The sequence below is a fragment of the Elephas maximus genome, chromosome 25 (genome assembly GCF_024166365.1).
Source record: "Elephas maximus indicus isolate mEleMax1 chromosome 25, mEleMax1 primary haplotype, whole genome shotgun sequence".
NCBI lineage: Eukaryota > Metazoa > Chordata > Mammalia > Proboscidea > Elephantidae > Elephas > Elephas maximus.
Window position 1 is genome coordinate 18214274 of NC_064843.1, and position 19204 is coordinate 18233477.

Genomic DNA, 19204 nt, shown 5'->3' on the forward strand with positions numbered 1-19204 from the left:
ATTCCAACCCATAATAACCCAACAGGACAGAGTAGAACTGCGCCGTAGCGTTTCCAAGGCTGTAATCTTTATGGAAGCAGACTGCCACATCTTTCTCCCATGGAGCAGCTGGTGGTTTGAATCACTGACCTTTTGGTTCACAGCTGAGTGCTTAACCACTGCACCACCAGGGCTCTTTAATATTCTGATTATTTAGTCTAAGTGTATCCCATGCAGTAGCAAGGCATTTGGGACATATTTAGGCTGAAAAGTCTGCTGTTGTTGTGCAATGTCAACCGATTCTGACTACTAGTGACCCTATAGGGCAGAATAGAAGTGCTCCGTAGGGTTTCCTAGGTTATGTAGGGTCACTATGAGTCAGAATTGACTCAGTGGCAGTGGGTTTGGCTTGGTTTTTTTGGAATCTTTACAGATTGCCACATCTTTTATCCTGTGGAACCACTGGGTGGGTTTGAACCTCCAACCTTTCGGTTAGCCGCTGAGCACTTTAACCGTGGCACCATCAAGGCTTCTGACTGAAAAATTACTCATTGCTGATCTGAAATTCAAATTTAAGTGGACATCCTGTTTTTTTATTTGCTAAGTCTAGCAACCCTGGATAGTGAGGTCGGGGAGGGCTTCTCTGAGGAGGTGACTGTGAGCAGAGCCCTGAAGGGGAGGGAAAAGAGAGAGCCATGTGGACTGTCAGAAGAGTGTCCCAGGCAGAAGGAGCCGCCCAGTGCCAGGGCCCCAGGGAGATGAGGTTGGGGTGTTTGAAGAACTAAAAGCAGGCCCAGGTGACTGGGGCATCGAGTGCAAGAAGCCATGTGAGAGACACACGGGCCTGGAGAGGTGGCCGGGGAAGGACCATATACCATGCTGGGCCTGGTCGGCATGGTGAGGAGCTTGGAATTTATTCCCACAGCAATGAGCAGCTATTGGAGGCTTTTAGGCTGGGGTGGGGGGGGGGGGGTGACATGATCTGATTTATATTTTTAAGAATGTTTTGGCAATCTGTATGAAGAATGGTCTCGAGGGCCTGGGGAGCATGAACAGAAGCTGGGAGGCTGCTGAGCAGCTGCTGCCATTGTCAAGGTGGAGATGGTGGTGGCTTGGGTCAAGGGTAGGTGATGATGGGGCAATAAGAAGAGAGAAGGGGTTTCTGGAATCAAGGGGCCTTCCTCGAAAGGTCTCTGTAAATACATTGGGGCAGCTTTACCATTTCCAGTGGCTGAAATCCTAAGCTAAGGGGACATTCCAGACCCCCTAGTCTGCTCAGCTCATGAAGCCCCTGCTTCAGGGGAGCACAGGGTTTTCTGCTAGTTAGCAGTTGTAAAGAGCAGACTGAAATGACTTCACCAGTCTTTATTTGGCTGATTTTTAAAAGCAGTGCCAGGACTGGGCTGTATCACATGTGGTTTCCTGACCCAAAGTGACACTTTGATTTCCTCCCAGTTTGCCTGGAGCCCAACGGCAGGCCCAGGGCCTAGTGAGGACGGGTCCAGTTGCCTGCTCTTGAAAGCTCACTCATTCCTCCTATGAGCGTTGACATGATCCCTTTTCTCATTGAGGTTATTGCTGAGGCTCCAAGCCCCCACCCAAGGCCAACCCAACCATTCCCTGCATACTTTGTCTGTTGTGGGGTTAAAGAGTTGCCTGCAAGGAGAAACCACTGAACCAGCTGAAATATGGAGGACACCCATCAGCAAACACACCAGTTATTGGTGCAGGTTCTCCTTATGGTCCAGTAGGGCTCTTCTTGAGTTGGCACAGCAGCAGACTTAAAAGGAAGGCTGTAATATGAGTTTACCCCCACCCCAATTTTTTTTTTCTTGCAGAGTCTTGTCTAGACCCAACCTATTGCCTGAAGAAGTTGGCTCCTTTCTCTTTCCCTCTGAGTAAGACTTGGAAGGACCTTTTTCATGCCGACTCCCATGCCTTGTTCATTTAGGATGGGGGAAGATTGCCTGAACATCTGCCCCAGAGTCCCAAGTGCTTTATTTAATCTCAGCCCAGAGCAGTGGAAGAGCGTTTGGTCTTCTGCGGTCTGTTCCATTCAGGGCAGGTCTGCCCAGAGTCCCACAGATCCAAGATGCCAAATGGGGAGGTAGATTATAAAGAACTTGTGGTCCACAGCACCGGTGGTACCCTCTGGGCTGATTTGGTCTGGTTGTGTTTGATTCCTTGTCTGCACCCGATTCCAGGCTCCTGATTCATCAGTTGAGTCCCAGAAAGGAATCTTCAAAGGGTTTGGCTGATTTCTCTTTGTGGGATCCTTTGGCTAGAAAGGGCAGTCTGCAGAGGTTTCCTGAGCTCTGGCTCTGGGCTGAGCACTGGGGGATCCTGAGGCCAGTTTTTCCATTTATTCAGCCAGTGTTTGTTGAGCATCTACTACATGCCAGGCATGGTAGCGCTGGGGATCAAGCGGGGAATAAGAGAAGGGTGGCCTCTGCACCTGGGGAGCTCACAGCCTGGGGGGAAGTGGGGAAGATTGCAAACAGGTAAGTAGATAAAATGATGTCAGAGAGTGGAAGGTCAGAGAATAGGAGATGACAGGATGGAGTGGCCAGGGAGGACCTCCCTGGGGTGGTGAGGTTTGAGCTGGGCCACCTGATGGATGGAAAGGTACTTTCCCTGGGGAGATCTGGAGAAGAGTGTGTCGGGGGCAGAAAGAGCAAGTTCAGAAGCCCAGAGCTAGTACAGGTGTGGTTATCTGTAGGAGGAACAGACAAGGCCATTGGGGCTGGAGTTGAGTGAGGGTGAAGGAGGATGTGTCGGAGGGGGAGACAGGGTTTTCCGCCCCACCAGTAGAAGTGAGAAACCTTGAGTACATTGTTTTTCTCGAGTACCTCTTGTCTGGATGCCCTCGCAGACAGAAAGGCTTGCACAGCCAGTCTCAGGCCCCAGCACCCTATGCAGGGCCTGCATACAGTAGGAGTTAAATCCATGCTGACCTGGGGAAGGACCCAGACCCAGTGGTGGTCCCCCGAGTCAGTTGTGACTCATAGTGACCCCACAGGACAGGGTAGAACTGCCCCTTAGGGTTTCTAGGGAGCGGCTGGTAGATTGGAACTGCCAACATTTTGTTTAGCAGCTGAGCTCTTAACCACTGTGTCACCAGGGCAGTGCTAATTATGGGCTGGGCATTGTGCTGAACATTTTACACATCCTGAAAATCTCACCACAACTCTTTGAGGTCAGTAATATTAACTTTACCATTTTACCCATGAGGAGTCTGAGGCACAGAGAGGTCGAGCAACTGCTCAAAGACCACACAGCTAGTCAGTGGTGAAACCAGGACTTGAACCTGGCCCGGAGCCCTGCCAGCATTTATTTTGAATTCCACCCACTGGCAGGTGCCCAGTTCAGGGGATGGGATTAATGGGTTCTCTTGGTGAAACCCAGGTCTTGTGCGCTGAGGGGATGTGGGGTGGAGGGATGAAGAGGCGAGCCCAGGAAAATGGCTTTGAGGTAGTTTGCAGACCTCACACTTCCCTTAGAGACCATCCCCCCTGTATGTCCTCCACGTGTATAAGAGCAAGAAGGGAGCCAATACGGACTTTGACTTCCTGTTGGACACTTGTTTGCTCAGTACTGAGTATAAACCATGAGTGAGGGTGTAGGGGCCAGGGTGGGCTCCTGGAGCTGCCCTCTGATGCCTCGAGGGCACAATAGCAGGGACACAGGCTGCTGGCTTTGGCTCCTGGTTCGCACTTTGATTCCTCATTCCTATGAGGGCTCTCTTTCTTTTATTAAAGTTAAGCTAATGATGGAAAGACCCATTTTTGAGAAAAAAGAAAACCAGGCATCCGGCCGCCCATCTCACATAACCGGTGTTCTCCCCTAGCCACATCCACAGGCAGAAGTATCTGTAGTTGTAATCAGAGAATGCGTATGATTTTCTGATTAAAAAATGCTTGTTTTTTTTTTATATTAATACATTGTGGAATATATGCAAAAAAAATGGATAAACAAGACAGTGTTTAAATAATCTGTGTTTAAATAATCTGTTGCATTAGCATCATAGTAATCCTTAATGGTATTTACTGAGCATTTATTCTGTGCTGAGTGCTATTGTCTTATTTAATCCTTGCAACAACCCTGGAGGTGTAGATGCTACGATTGTCCCCAGATTTGGGATGAGGGACACGAGGCATTGAGGGGTATCCTATCTAAGTTCACATGGTGAATTGGTAGCAAAACAGGGATTTGAAGCCAGGTTGGTCTGCTCCAGAGTTTAGGGTTGGCAGGATCAGCATGGCCGAACAGTGAGGTGACGGGACACCGAGAGGGGAAGTCGGTTCCAGCTTAAAATGTGTCCAAGAGTGCTCGGGGTCGCAGTAAATGTGTCCCTCAAGTCCTGACAGATCGCTGGAGTGAGCAGGAGTTCCCCCTGGGCCCCCAGGCGTGTTTCCCTGACCTCAAGTCTGAGCTCTGGGGGCCACCAACACGGAGGCCGCCCAGGCCCTGAGGTGGCTGTGGGCTGACTTACTGCAGAGGGAGTCCCGAGGAAGTACTGCCTCTCAGGCTCTGTTTGCTCTGGCTAGAGCCCAGAGGAGGGGGCAGGAGGAGGAAGGTTTCCAGTGAGTGCTTCTGTTGGGACTTCCTCCATACCCGTGTAGACATGTAGACGTTGTAAGAGAGCGCAGGGCCCCCAAGGAGACTGGGCTGGACAGGGACGGAGTGTGGGGTGGCCCAGTGCTTCTGGGCCCCCTGGGTACTTGGCACTGATTCTTCAGAAAAGAGAAGGTTCCGGAAGGAGGAAAGGGAGTTGTTTGTCTCGTGCTTGCAGACAGCCGGGGGTCCTCAGTTTGGGAAGGGGGTGGTACAGCAACAGAGGGGTGCACTGGCTATGACAAAATTGGCCCAGTGGCTTTTTCTGGCAAAGTGTTGTCTAATCATGAGAAAAATTCAGGTAAATCTCAACTGAGGACATTTTACAGGACCTGACCAGTGGTCTTCACTAAGCTGTAGGGGAGGGAGGCGCCTGCCACTTTCTCTCAAAGGCCCACTGGGCTGGAAAAGTGAATGAGAGAGCTAGGCTGGGATAGGGGGCTAGGTGAAGAGGGGGCATGGCTGTCTCTGAGGAGGCCGCCGTCACCAGGGGCCAGTGTGGGGGGCCCAGGGTGGTAATAACATCGGGATTTTTTTTTCTTCAAGAGCAAAATCCAGAGTTTTAGGTGCAATCTTCTCATTTTGAAATGTGGGCAACAACTAATCCAAAACCACTCAGCCACTCTCTAGGCCAGGAGACAAGCCAGACCTGAGGGGTGAGGCTGACTGGCGTTTGGCCTCTACTTTCTCTGAAGCACTGTTCTCGTACCACCCCAGCGACAACTTAGGTCATGATTATAACGTATCGCAGTGAGTTTTGCTTGCTTCATGGGCTCCTGATTCTGACCAAGTCCTCATGCTTCCACTGAGAGACTGCTTGGGGCTGAGCACTGTGTAGGGAGATAAGGAAGATGTGGCCTTTGAGGATCCCCCAGAGGACAGGGGAGACAGGCATTGTACTATTGGAGCCCAGAAGGGACAAACTTGGTCAAACAAGACTTGGCTGGGCTTCCTGGGGAGACACGGCAGCTGAACCTTGAAGGATGAACCACCTGGACTGTCCTTCCTACTGTTTTTAATGAACTTGTCTGTGGAGACCATGTGAGCACAGACAGAGGCCCGGGGATCTGAAATCTCATCATGTTAACAGGATAAGGAGCACAGGCTGAGAGCCAGGCTGCCTGGGTTCGAAGCTGGCTCTCCCACTTACTAGCTGTGTGATCTTGGGCAAGTGACCTCTCCTCTCTGTGCCGAGTGTCTGCACCTATAAAATGAAGGTGATGATCAGAACTGTTTCATAGGGTTGTTGTATGGATTAGACAGGTCTGTACGTATAAGGTGCTTAGAGAGTGATACTTTGGCAGGTAGCGAGCACTTGTGCGTGTTAGCTGTTATTCCTACCACAAAGGAGTAAGAGAGGCAACAGGGGAGGCTGGAGTGGAGGGCAGGAGCCAGGTCATGAAGGGCCTTGAAGGCCAAGGTGGGAGCTTAGACTATCTTGGGAGCACAGGAGAAGCAGGGGAGGGTTTGCAGTCATCTGCATGCATCTTAGTGGTGGATACGACTCTAGAAGAATCCTAACCATGTAGGACTTTTCTTTCTCCAGCCTCACAGGTAGCTGATAATTTTATCTCTGCTTGATCACCTTGAGCTCCCCTCATTGACAGCATCTGCTTCATTCTTGGATTGTGCCAGTTGTTGCTAAAGGGCTGTGATTTAATAACTGTCTACCTTGAGCCTTTAGGCAACTCCCCTCCCTTCCCCGGGCCTTGGATTCCCCATCTGAGGGTGTTGGACTGGCTAGTTTCTAAGGGTACTCTCAAACGCTGATGAACTAGAATTTTATGACTGCTGGTGGGTGGAATATAGCTTAACATATAGGTCCCCCAGAGATGGGGGAAAGGGTCAAATTTGGGGAGAAGGGCTCCTTCCCATTGCCCTTGGGTTTTCCAGCCACTGGAGAGGAGACTTGGTAAGAACTCTTTTCTTGGTGGCACCCTTTACATCATACCACCATTTCGTATTCTCTGTGCCACATCTCCCACTTATTGGCATGGATCAAGGAAGAGAGCTGGGGATGAAAGCTTCATGGACTCAGCTTAACAGTTCCCAATCACTTTTTCAGGTACTGCTTCTCCCTTTCCTCCCAATTATGAGACCTCTGAAGATGAAGCTGATATGGGGTCAGGAGCCAAACTGAAACAAGTATAGGGCTGTTGGTGGTAGAATTCCCTTCAGTCAATGACAGGCTAAGGGAGAGGGTAACAAGGCAAATAGTATGTTATTGTTTGCTTCTTTGATTAATTTCTTACTTGATCTTATGGCTCAGAGCAGTTAGCAAATGAGAATGCACTTTTTGAGGAGGACCTGAACCTTGCTTGTATAACCATGATCCTAGTTGTAATCATCACCTGAGAATGGGGAACATGGCTCTGTTGGATCACTTTTGACCTGCCTTTGACAAAGAAATTAGCATTGTCTGTGACTAGTTTTGTCGAGGCCTTTGCACACTGAAGGTCCTCAGGCCTTTATGACTTAAAATCAAACTTGTTGATGTCCATCCATCTGTCCGTCCATCCATCCATCTGTCCATCCATCCATCCATCCATCTGTCCATCCATCCACCCACCCATCCATCCGTCTATCCACTCTTCCATTGATCCATCCATCAATCCAAACATCCATTTTTCCAACCATTCATAAATCCAAACATTTATTCTTCCTTACATCTATCCCTCCCATCCATCCGCCCATCCGCCCATCTGTCCATCCACCCATCCACCCATCCACCCATCCACCCATCCACCCATCCACCCTCCCATCCTCCCATCCTCCCATCCTCTCTTGCTTCCTTTTGAGCAGTATCTGATGTTAGATTCTGGCTTTCTTTTGGCCACATTGACAGCCTTTGGAGCTGCAGATACCTCCATTTGTTATGTTTACTGAGCACCTACAATGTGTTGGGAGATAGTGATTCATGACTTGGTCCCTACCCACGGGGATCTCACAGTGAAGTGAGAGTCCGTACATCAGCCACCTTTCCCTCCTTTCTTCTGACTTAACCCCATGTCTTCATTAGTCATTTCAGGAATTGGACCTAAAAGAACTGTAAGGTCAGAACTTGCAGGCTTATTTACTACAGAGAGTTCTAGCTTGTTCATTGCTTATTCCTTGGTACAGTCATCCAGATTGTATCATTGGCAGCAATCACAACTTTTTGTTATTATTTTGGGAAATATGGTCTGTACTGGTAAGTTCAAGTAATGCTTAAAAACCAGATTTCCATGGGTGAACCTTAAGAGCCAAGGCCATATAGGTTCAAATCCAACCTGTCACAGAAGATGCTAATAGCTGTGCTTAAAAAAAAGGGGGGGGGGTGCCTCTTTAGCCAGATGTTGGGATGTGTTACATACTGTAGCCCACCTTGGAGAATTACTCTGCATGTGAGCATATTAAAGGCTCTGAGAAGTCCTGCAGTAAAGAAACCCATTTGACTTTGACTCAGCATTTTCCAAATAGTTGTTAGCTCGTAGAATTTTTTTCCTCTTCTCATAAAACCATTTAATATCCCTCAGAACCAGCGTTCCACAAAACACCCTGGAAACACTTGTGGAAAGGATTTGTTTCGGCCAAAAACGGCCAATGGCCAATGTAGGTGGTCAGCAAGAGAAATCTATTATTCGCAAGTACGGAGTTTTGTTTGGCCCAACTTGTTGGCCCCAAACTGGGGAAACAGCACTCTGCTCCAGGCAAGGAGAGTTTACTATTGAGGGAAACCTCATCAATTGTTGGAATGAACCTCGTAAGATTCAAGCTGCTTGTTGACTGAAAGGCGAAGGCTGGAGGTGGGAGGGTAGACTTCTGTGTTTTCACCTTCTCTGTTGACTCACACCCAGGACATGGCTTAAGCCTGCTGTCTTAGGGCAAATAAGCCCACCTAGGTTTTCAGATAGTTGAGAAGATGAGCCTGAGATGGCCAGTGATCTGTGATGGGGGCATCAGGGACAGTGTGGGTGAACGCAGGATGTTTTGGAAATAGCCTTGGATTGAACAAAGCATGCTATAAAATATAATGTGTTACAATACCATTTGTTTTAAAAGAAAGATACATAGACATTTAGATAGAGAGAAAGAGATAGTGATTATCTCTAGATAGTGGAATGATGGGCAATTCCTAGTTTCTTATTTTCTTTTTTTTTCTATTGTTGCCTGGTTTTCTACCATGAACATGCATTCCTTTTGGAAGAAGAAAATAATATATAACATATATGTATGTATATGATTTAGATGTATAAATCTACAATTTATATATATATAAATATAATAATTTATATGTAAATGTATGAAACATACAATATATAAAATATATAACTTACATATATAAGTATGTAAAATATATCATATAAAAGTATATAATATATAAAATATGCATACATGTACATACACACATCTTACAGAAATGATCTAATACAGAAACCAAGAGAAATGTCAGTTGGTGGGTTTTTGCCTTAAATCTTTGGTTTCTAACACAGCCTTTAGAGTCTGTCATTTTTTTTATTTTTTCAGATGGGCAGCAAATTTGGGAGATGGAAGCCACAGTGGATAAAGACAAGAGCCAGCCTGTAAGCACACAAACAAGATGGTTTTTGGATACTGAACATCTCTGATTACCCTTCTCTGTTTCCCTTTCGTCTGCCTCCTTCATGCTCTCTTTCCTGCTTCCCTTTTCCATTCCTTCATCAAAGTCCCAGACACCGTCTTGGGACCCAAGGGGCACTCAGTAAATACGTGTTGAATTGATGAATGGATTAAGCATTCACTGAGCGCCAGGCCCCCAATTTGAAGCTGTGCCATCGTAATGCACTTTGTTAGATAGAGTAATGGCTGTTGCTGAAACACTCAATTCCCCTCAGATAGAATTTTACTTGTAGAAGTACAGAAGGTGTCAAGACTCATTTTAGGTGGGCCGGCCGAATGTGCCTAGGGCGTTACATAGGAATTTAGACACTGTTGCAGTTAACAGCAATGCCTTCCTTCCAGAACATGCTTTTTGTTGAGATCCCTGAGTATCGGAACAAACACATCAGGTCATCCGTGAAGGTCAACTTCTACGTCATCAATGGGAAAAGGAAACGGAGTCAGCCTCAGCACTTTACCTACCACCCAGGTAAGGAGTTCTCTCTGAAGGCCCCTTGGTGTTGAGAGGCAGCACAGGCCTGGGGTCAGGATACCCGAGGTCTGATCCCAGCTCTGCCGCTGTGGTCAAGTGGCTCAACTTTCTGAGCCTTGGTTTCTCATGGCACCATCCTTATAAGACTTTGGAAGTCAAATGCACGTATAGTGCTCAGCACAGTGCCCGGTAGATAGTAGGCAGATAGCAATGATGCTGTTATTGTTAATATTTTCCTTCAGGGGGAGATTGGAAGAGAAGCATGTGCCAACATGATAAACTGAGGCTGCTAAGCTGATGACTCTTGCCTCTGTCTTAGGTTTGGTCGTGATAGAGGTTGTTATAAGGTGCTGTCAAGTCAATTTTCAACTCATAACAACCCCACATGACAGAGGAGAACTATCCCATAGGGTTTTGTAGGCTGCAGTCTTTACTGGAGCAGATCACTAGTTCTTTCTCCTGAGGAGCCGCGGAGTGGGTTCAAACTTGCCAGCCTTTTGGTTAGCAGCTTAGCGTTTAACCATTGTACCACCAGAACTCCTTCGTGATAGGGACAGAAGGTGAATATGCCTTAAAACCCACAGAATCTGTAGTTGACCCAATAGTAGGTAGTCACCCTGTGGCCAAATGGCGCTCCTGACCAGGAGTTCTCACTCCTACAAATACTACAGTTCCAAGGAGGGTGACAAGTGCCATTTTTCATTCATTCATTTGTCCACATATATTTGAGTGTCAGACACTGTCCTTGGCCATGAGGATACTACAGTGAACAAAACATAAAAAATTCCCACGCATGTGGAGCTGACATTCTAATCGATGGGATTCAGGTCATGGATGATATTGATACACCTGATGATGATAAAGGCTGCAGAGAAGGGGGATGGAAACTGCAGGGGGGAGGAGTGTAATTTTAATAAAAAGCTCTTCTCTGGGCTCTGTTCCTCCTTGGGAAAATAGGCTGTAAACTTCCCAGGGCTGAGCCAGACCTATCGGCCACCTTTCCAGAATCGTGAACCTATAATTTAAGACTGTCTATCACCCAGGGTATAATTTCTGTCCTAAGAGTTCCACACAGAGCCAAAGGGATGTCCTGGGCTCCAGTTAAGTGCTGTTGTAGGTTTGTGTTGGCTTCTGCTCCTCTCGCTAGCTGTCCCGGCCCCTGCGAGCACATCACTGTCCCAGAACCAACATGCCATGCTTGTCAGCGGCTGTGGTCAGGTGGCCGAGGATAATGGGATCTGAAACTAGGGGAGAAGATCGCTGGGAGAGCTCTGGACCACAGGCTCAACCATCGCTTTTAACGTAGAGTTTTCCAATTAGGTTTTATGGCCTTCTCTTCCCTCATTTTGGTAAGGAGGCCACAGTGGGCCCGGCCTTGGCTCTGGTCTGTCTGATGGTAGCCAGAGCGAGAACTGAGTCTCCCAGTTGGGTGAGGGACCAAAAGGATGGCTTTCAATGTCATCTTGAGAAACGATTTCTGTGGGTGGGAGTCAGACTTGAATTTTTGCTTTAGATGCTGAGCCACCTCAGCTCTCCCCATGCTTGGGAGCAGCCCTCACCCCCCCCCCATTCGGTCACAGCTGTGTCACCGATTCGTTTACTTGAGTGAAAAGAAAATTGATTCTCCAACTCGTGAGTTGGTGATCCTTTAGTGAAGGACATTGGAGAATTACCGATTCTGGCAACTGGTGCTGGGCAGAGAGAGAGGAAAGATCATGAGAATGCTAATAGTAGTAGTAATAATAATTTTAGTAAAATAATAGCAGTAACAGCAGCAACAGCAAGCATTGAGCACTTACTGTATATGAGTCACTATGCTAAATACTTTGCACATACATCTCATTCAGTGTCCCCAGCATCCCCCTGGAGTAGGTATAATTGTTACTAGGTAATAGATAAGGAAACCAAGGCCCAAGCTCATGAGGTCTCATCCCCCAGAAGAGTACAGCACCAAGGAGGGTGACGGTCACCATTTGGTCATTCATTCATTCATTCATTCATTTGTCCAGGAGATACATGAGTGTCAGTTAAGTGCCAAGCATTCTTCTGGGCCCTGGAGCCTACCCAACACTGAAAAGAAACAGATGAAAATTCCTGCCTTGTAGGAGCTGACATCCTCATTGGGGGGGGGGGGGGGGTTGGGGGGTGGGACGGGTTGAGAGAATAAATAAACACATCGAACATATACGTCAGATGGCGGTAAGTGTTATTAATAAAAGTAAGCAGGGAAGCAGGGAAGGAAGAGGGGAACTGCTGAGGGAGGAGGGAGGTATAATTTGAAATAAAAAAATTCTCCTCTGAGCTCTGCCTTTGGAAAAATAGGGAGCAAAAGTCCAAGGGCTGAGACGGACTGACCAGCCACCTTTCCGGGAATGGAAATCCATAATTCAAGATCATCCTCCAGGGTAAAACTCCCGGCCTTGGACAATTTCACAGGGAGCCTCTTGCCCAAGGCTAATGAGCAGCAGAGCCCCAGCCGACTGATCCCAGCCATTTGGACCCCAGAGTCCACGTTCCACGCCACTGTCCGTGCCTCCTCTTTGCACGTGCACAGCTCCTCAGCCATGTGCCCCATGTGCTTTTTCTCTCCTCCTAGTTCCAGCCATCAAGACGGAGCCCACTGATGAGTATGACCCCACCTTGATCTGCAGCCCCGCCCACGGAGGCCTGGGGAGCCAGCCTTACTACCCGCAGCACCCAATGGTGGCCGAGTCCCCCTCCTGCCTCGTTGCCACCATGGCTCCCTGCCAGCAGTTCCGCTCAGGGCTCTCGTCCCCCGACGCCTGCTACCAGCAGCAGAACCCAGCGGCTGTCCTCTACCAACGGAGCAAGAGCCTGAGCCCCAGCCTGCTGGGCTACCAGCAGCCGGCCCTCATGGCCGCCCCCCTGTCTGTCGCAGACGCCCACCGCTCCGTGCTGGTGCACGCCGGCTCCCAGGGCCAGAGCTCGGCCCTCCTGCACCCCTCCGCGGCCAATCAGCAGGCCTCACCGGTGATCCACTACTCGCCCACCAACCAGCAGCTGCGCTGCGGGAGCCGCCAGGAATTCCAGCACATCTTGTGCTGTGAGAATTTCGCACCCAGCACTGCCAGGCCAGGCCAGCCACCGGTCAGTCAAGGTCAGAGATTAAGCCCGGGTTCCTACCCCACAGTCATTCAGCAGCAGAATGCCACCAGCCAAAGAGCCGCCAAAAATGGACCCCCGGTCAGTGACCAAAAGGAAGTATTACCCGCAGGAGTGACAATTAAGCAGGAGCAGAACCTGGACCAGACCTACTTGGATGACGGTAAGATCCTATTTCTCAGTGCCCGAAAAGGATGGTGCCCACAAGTACCTCCCACTCAGAAAGCTAACCTACAGACCTGGGTGTAGTTCTCAGCCTCTTTGGCCCTTAGTTTCTCCTTTAATTTAATTTAAGGGGTGGAATTAGATGACCACTAAAGCCTCACCCACTTCTGTGCAGGAATCATTTCCCAGGAGGAGTTTGAGGTTGGGTGGCAACAGTTTTACGTGCCCCTCACCCACCCCCTCCCCAAAGAAAAAGCAAGTGAGGGCAATTCTGGCCATAGGAGTGTCCCCTGGGCCATAGGAGTGTCCCCTGGGTCACGAACTGGGTCTGTGTTAACGGCTTTGCTCTCTTTCCAATGGCCAAATTTAGAACCAGGATAGGAAAACCAAAAGGAAGGAAAGCCAACCCCTTTTATTCATATAGAAAAAAAAAAAAAAACAAATCCCACTTTCTAGTTCCCTTTTGTGTATTTTGGGGGGTGGGGGAGAAGACGGAAGAGGAAAGCTGATTGAGAAAGTGGCTCTCTCAGAAGGGAGCATGAATGGGGGGGCTTGTGGGCATGCTGTGGGCATGACTCTGCTGTGTGCCAGGGGAGAGGAACAGTGGGCTTCCGTTGCGGCGAGCCCAGCTGAGGGGGTGGCTGGGCCCAGGAAAGGCGCAGAGAAGGCTTTTGTGAGTCTGGAGGTGCCCAAGTTGGTTGGCGGGGGACCCAAGGGTATCTTGATGGAATGGCTGTGTGTGGCATTGGCTGGTGACCTCAGGGAGGAAGTGCCAGCTGTGTTGGAAGGACTCACCTGGGGTCAGCCAGGTGCAGCTGGAGGGTAAAGGGAGCCTAGAGCAGTCTTCCCTGAGGGGCTCCAGGAAAGCATGTGGCTGGTGTCTTTTAACAGGAAAATGAAAACCTCTACCCCTGGCTGCCATCCGCAGTGCCAGCTTTGCGTTTTACAGGCTGTAGCATCTGCTATACCCCAAAACCTCATTTATTTAGGAAAATGAACTCACAGGAACCCAGCCAAGGAATGGGAAGTAAGGCCAAAAGTGTCAAAACAACCAACATAGTTAATAGAAAGAGCAGGTACTAAATAGCCCACACTTTGGTCACAGGGGAACCCCTTGGTTCTCACTTAGAGACTGCTGACTTGTACTTGGCTCGCAGCTGAGATGAGCCGAGTAATTGCTGGTGGAGGGGGGAGGGGGTTCCGTGACTTCTAGTAGTTTCCGTGTCCTCTCTTTTGTAAAGCTACCAAGAAAAACTCCCCGCATCTCACCTGGCATGGCTAGCTGGCCCATTTAGTGTAGTGTCAAACTACCCCACGTAGCCTTAGGGTACTGATGTGTTAATAATTGATCTGTCTAACCCGGAATAACCTAACACAGACTGAGTTAGAGTCACTGTGCTCTGTTTTAAAAGGGAGACCGGTATATAGTGCATCCTTGAACAATTTACATCCAGAATGGTTAAAATTAAGTTTTGGTGCTTATTTTTAAAGGGGGTTGACATGTACACAATTCAGTTAATGCAGAATACCTTGTGCTAACTGGTAAAGGAAATGTGACCATAACCAGACCTCCTGGGTGCTTGGGGAATCGTATCCCCGAGGTGCCTTATGAATAAGTGAATGCCTGGGCAGGGCAGATGCGTTCCCCAGCTGACTCTCTGCCCAGTGCTGGTGTAGTGTTGAGAACGAGCAAGAAATGCACACACCTTCCCACCCTGTCTTCAGTCCATATTAAAGACCACGGTCAGTCCCTCGGGTAGGGAGCAGAGTTGGCCCAACCCCTGAATTCCTGCAGTCCAGGAGACCAATATTCAGTGGCCCGAGGTTGCCAATTCAGTTGTCCGCCATAGCTCCAGTCCCACAGAGGCACTTGCTGTTTTCACAGAAGCTTACATTATGGAGAAAGCAGCCTGGTGTGGAGACTGTTTTGGGTCTCCTCAGGCGTCTTTCTGATCACAGACAGGTTCAGAGTTTTGGAGAAAGCGACCTCCTGACGGGTGCATAACATGAGTCCACTCTAAGGATGTCTTGGAGAACTGAGTGCGGCGAGCTGCTTGTCCTGAAGAAGGCTTTTCTTGAATATGTTCTACACAACCCCAGTTCCATGGGATTTCAATAGGAATTTTCTGAAGTGAGGGGTCCATGGCTCAACAGGGTGACAAAACTTGAGGTTAAATCAAGTTTTTTAAAAAGTGTATCTACTGCGGGACTTCTTAGAGCCTTTGCTGTGTTAGAGGACATTGTGAATCTAAAACGAGGCTCGAGGCACTTCCCAGAAATACTTGAGCACAGACAGGGGTGTGCACAGCACAGCTGCAGAGGCACTGTGCATGTGGGTAGCCTGCTGTGTTCTGTGAGAATGGAGCCCCTGCAGGCCTGGGTCCCCTCATCCCTCAACATCTGGGCATTATAACAAAAGAAATTCAGAGTTCTGAAGCCCACCACTGCCCTACACCATACTCAGGCTTCCAAATTCTTGGCCTTCATGTTCCTGGGGCCAGAGCTTTGACAGGGCAGTGGAATAATTTCTACTTGTGTGGCCCCAAAATGCAGCCATGCGATTGCTGTTCAGGTGTTCAGTGCTCAACCAGCATTCTCCCCAAGGCTCTGTCCAGCTCGAGCTCCCCCACGGGAAGGACCCAGGTGGCCTGCTGTGCTCATTAGGAAGCTCCAAGCTGCACCCTCAGCTGCAGCCCTAGGAGGATGGGGCACAGCTTTGGTTCCAATTGCTGGGATGTTCAGATCCTCCTAGCGGAGGCCCCTGGCCTGTGCGTGCAAGGAACATGTCTGTCATTGGCTTTGTGGGTATGGAATTCGGACAGCGTGCTCTGCTGTTTTGTGTTTTATTTCTGCCAGGTAACCTGGAAATCCCCTGGGTCATTGCTCTGATGTCTGGTCGGGAGACAGCCTCCGTTTTGAAGACCTTTTTCTGTCTCTTTTATGTGTTATTCAAAGAGGTTTTTTTCCATAGAATGCATATTGGGCAGCACAGAGCACCGAGCTCCAGCTAACGGGCATGTGTATTTCTGATTTTCTTTGGAATTTTGGCAAAGTAGGCTTTCCTTGAAAACTTCACGTGGACTCAGCTTATGGGTTTTGAGAGTCATGAGAAAGTTTTGCAGCTGGAAAAGGCAGGGCTCACCAATGGACAAGGCCCTCTGCTCTCCCTCCTAGCCCTCCCTCCCTCCACTCCCCTGTCCTCCCTGTTGTTGTTGGGTGCTGTGGAGTTGATTTTTGACTCATAGCGACCCCATGTGACAAACTAGAACTTCCCCATAGGGTTTCCTAGGCTGTAATCTTTACGAGAACAGATCGCCAGGTCTAGTCTCCCACGGAGCCTGGGTGGGTTTGAACTGCCAACCTTTCTGTTAGTGGCCAAGGACTTAATCGTTCCTGCCACCAGGGCTCCTCTCCTCCCTAATACTCCCTCCCTCCTTTCCACCCACCCACCTGCAGGTACTTACTCGACCAGGCACTGTTCTGGGCCTCAGGGACACAGGTGAACAAATCAGACAAAGTCCTTGCTTTTATGGAGTATTTTTCGGTTAGGGAGATAGACATTTGCATGTAAGGAAATAAATAAGCCCGAAAAAAGCTGTGAAGGAAGTTGAAGGAGGCCGGGGGCTAGAGTTGTGGCTGTGGGTGGTGTTGGCCCCTTGGACCAAGTGGACAGAAAGGCCTGTCTGAAGAGGTGATGTCAGGGCAGGAACCATCTGGGAAAAGAGGGAGGGAAGGGTGTTTCAGGAAGATGGAACAGCAGTGGCAGAGGCTGTGAGGTCAGAGAAGTGGACAAGGGGCTTGGGCTTATCTAAGTGTGTGGCAGCTGTGGGTGGGCTTTCGGCAGGAAGGCAGTGTGATTGGGTTTACCTTTGGAAAAGATTGCTCTGGCTGCCATTTGGAGAATGGACTGTAAGGACATAAAGGTTGGGAGCAGAGGCTAGTCAATTTGGAGTTGTTTTTTTTTGGCGAGGGGGTGATTACTTTGCCTTAGACATAGCCAGGTATGAAAAATGTGAATCCTCATGGCAGGAATGCATGGCAAGGCGCTGGAGTTTACAAAAGTGTCCACCTTATGAATTTCATTCATTGGTAAGTAAGGTTATTTAAAACGTAACCGGGAATTTCCAGACTTTGATTTATATACGCATAGATCTCAACCACTTCCACTGCACAAAATAGAGGACGGCTGCACCTTTACATCGAGGTGTCTTTATGGAGAAGGTGGGAATTAGCTTGTCGCGTGGGATGGAGGCAAGCTGGGCAGTCGCTGGGGGAAGGTGGACTTCAGACGCTACACTTTGCTGGGTGCTGCTGGTGACATGTTCTCAGAGCCTTGGTGGCTCGGCAGCTGATCTGGAGGTTTTCAGGTCATCAAGCCAGTGTGTTCTTACCACAAACCCACTTTGGGGCAGCGAACTCACACCACACAGCCTAGAGACTCAGCCACAGACCAGAGTACCAGGGGTGGGGGAGTGGCAGGGGCTGACCCTCGACCCTCGACCCTGTTCTCTAAGTGACCTGAGGAAGAAGCACATGGTCTCAGTGATGGCTGGGGCCTTTACCACCAGTGGCTGGGGGATGGCAGAAGATGACGGTGATACGGATAAGGATGCTAATGAGTGTGTGTGCGTGTGAGAGTTTACACAGATAGGAGAGAGTGCTAACCAGCCTGTGTCATTTCTAAATGTACTTCTGCTCTATCCTTCTTTCGATGTACTTAAAACACTATTTATTGAAATATATTGATCAAATGTATTTGACTGTTTAAATATTGAAAAATGCTTATTGAAATATAGATACATATAGAAATCAATACTGTATTCTGTGAGTTTTCACCAAGTGGGCCATCCATGTAATGACCCCCCAGATCAAGACAGGATCTCCTCAGCATTCCAGAAGCCTCCATGTGCCCCTTCCATCGTCTCTACAGAGATGGCCACTCTCCTGCCTTCTAACCCCAGAGATTTGTTTTGTCTTTTTTGTACAGACAAGCATACTCTTTTGTGTCTGGCATCTTGCCTTCAACAACATGGTTGTGACCTTCCTCCATGTTGTTGAGTAGAGTTTCATTTTCACCGTTGGAGTTATTCCATTGGGGGAATACCCTACAGTCTCTCCATCTTCTTGCTGATGGACATTTGGGTTTTTCTAGTTTGGGGCTATGATGAGTAGCACTTCTTCTTTATTGTGGTAAAAATAGACATAACAACATTGGCGAATTCAACAATTTTTACATATATTATTCAGTGACATTGATTATATTCCTCATTATCCATTATCACGATCCTTTTCCACATCATCCCATCACCATTAACATAAACTCAGTGCCCACTAAACAGCAACTTGCCCCTTTTCCCCTCTCTCCCTCCCCCGGAAATCCCTGATAAGCTTTGTTTTCTATATTTGCCTGTTTCATATATGTGAGCTCACGCTGTATTCATCATTTTGCGACCGACTTATTTCACTCATTAGGATGTTTTCAAGGTGTGTCCGTGTTGTAGCATGCATCCGGACTTCATTTCTCTTTATGGCTGAGTAATATTGCATTGGATGGATAGCCCACATTTTGTTTATCTGTTGAGACTAGACCTCTTCTTTTGGCGCCCACACATGTGTGTTTCTGCTGAGTGTATGGTCAGGAGTGGGGCCACTGGATCTGCTGGATGTATGTGTTTGTTCTGCATTAGCGTTCACAGCCAAGTTGTTCTCCAAAGTGGTTGTACCCATTTATACGCCCTCAGCAGTGCACAGGGGTCATATGAAGTAGTTGCAAGTATAGTTAATTTTTCTATCATCCGAACCTGGAATGTGACCTCCCTTTTGATGAATGTGTCCAGTTACAGGGGATCTGGGCAGCAGACCCAAGGGGAGCAGGCTGTTCAATGTCACCCAATTTGGCTTCAGTCCCTTCTCGGACTCTTCCTTGGGCCAATTTCTTAGCCTTTCTGATTCTCCTTTTTTCTCATCCATGTGAATTCTACTCACACATGGATACTCAGAAACCGCCACGGAGGCATTAAGGTTGAGCTTGAGTTTCCAGCAAAGGACATATGGCTTATAATACAGTAAATGTTCAACAGACAATGTATGCTTCATTAACAACAAGCATGATGACAGTAACTCCACTTGCCGTCACATTTCTGGTCCTGCCACCTCTAGATTTAACTTTATTTTGGCCACTAAATACTTTGGCCATTTTTGTTTATTGAGAAG

At 48.5% G+C, this 19204-nt stretch overlaps 1 protein-coding gene across 5 annotated transcripts in view; it reads left to right on the forward strand.

Moving 5' to 3' along the window:
* NFATC2 (nuclear factor of activated T cells 2) overlaps positions 1 to 19204 on the forward strand; it is a 166714-nt gene that overhangs the window by 102171 nt on the left and 45339 nt on the right. For 4 of the 5 annotated variants that reach the window (XM_049868794.1, XM_049868795.1, XM_049868793.1 and 1 more), the window contains exons 7-9: positions 9100 to 9155; positions 9574 to 9700; positions 12300 to 12989. In XM_049868794.1, the coding sequence (XP_049724751.1) occupies positions 9100 to 9155; positions 9574 to 9700; positions 12300 to 12989 (873 nt within the window). Of the gene's footprint in view, positions 1 to 9099; positions 9156 to 9573; positions 9701 to 12299; positions 13365 to 19204 lie in introns of those variants that run through there. The other variant, XM_049868792.1, reaches the window with a different exon arrangement.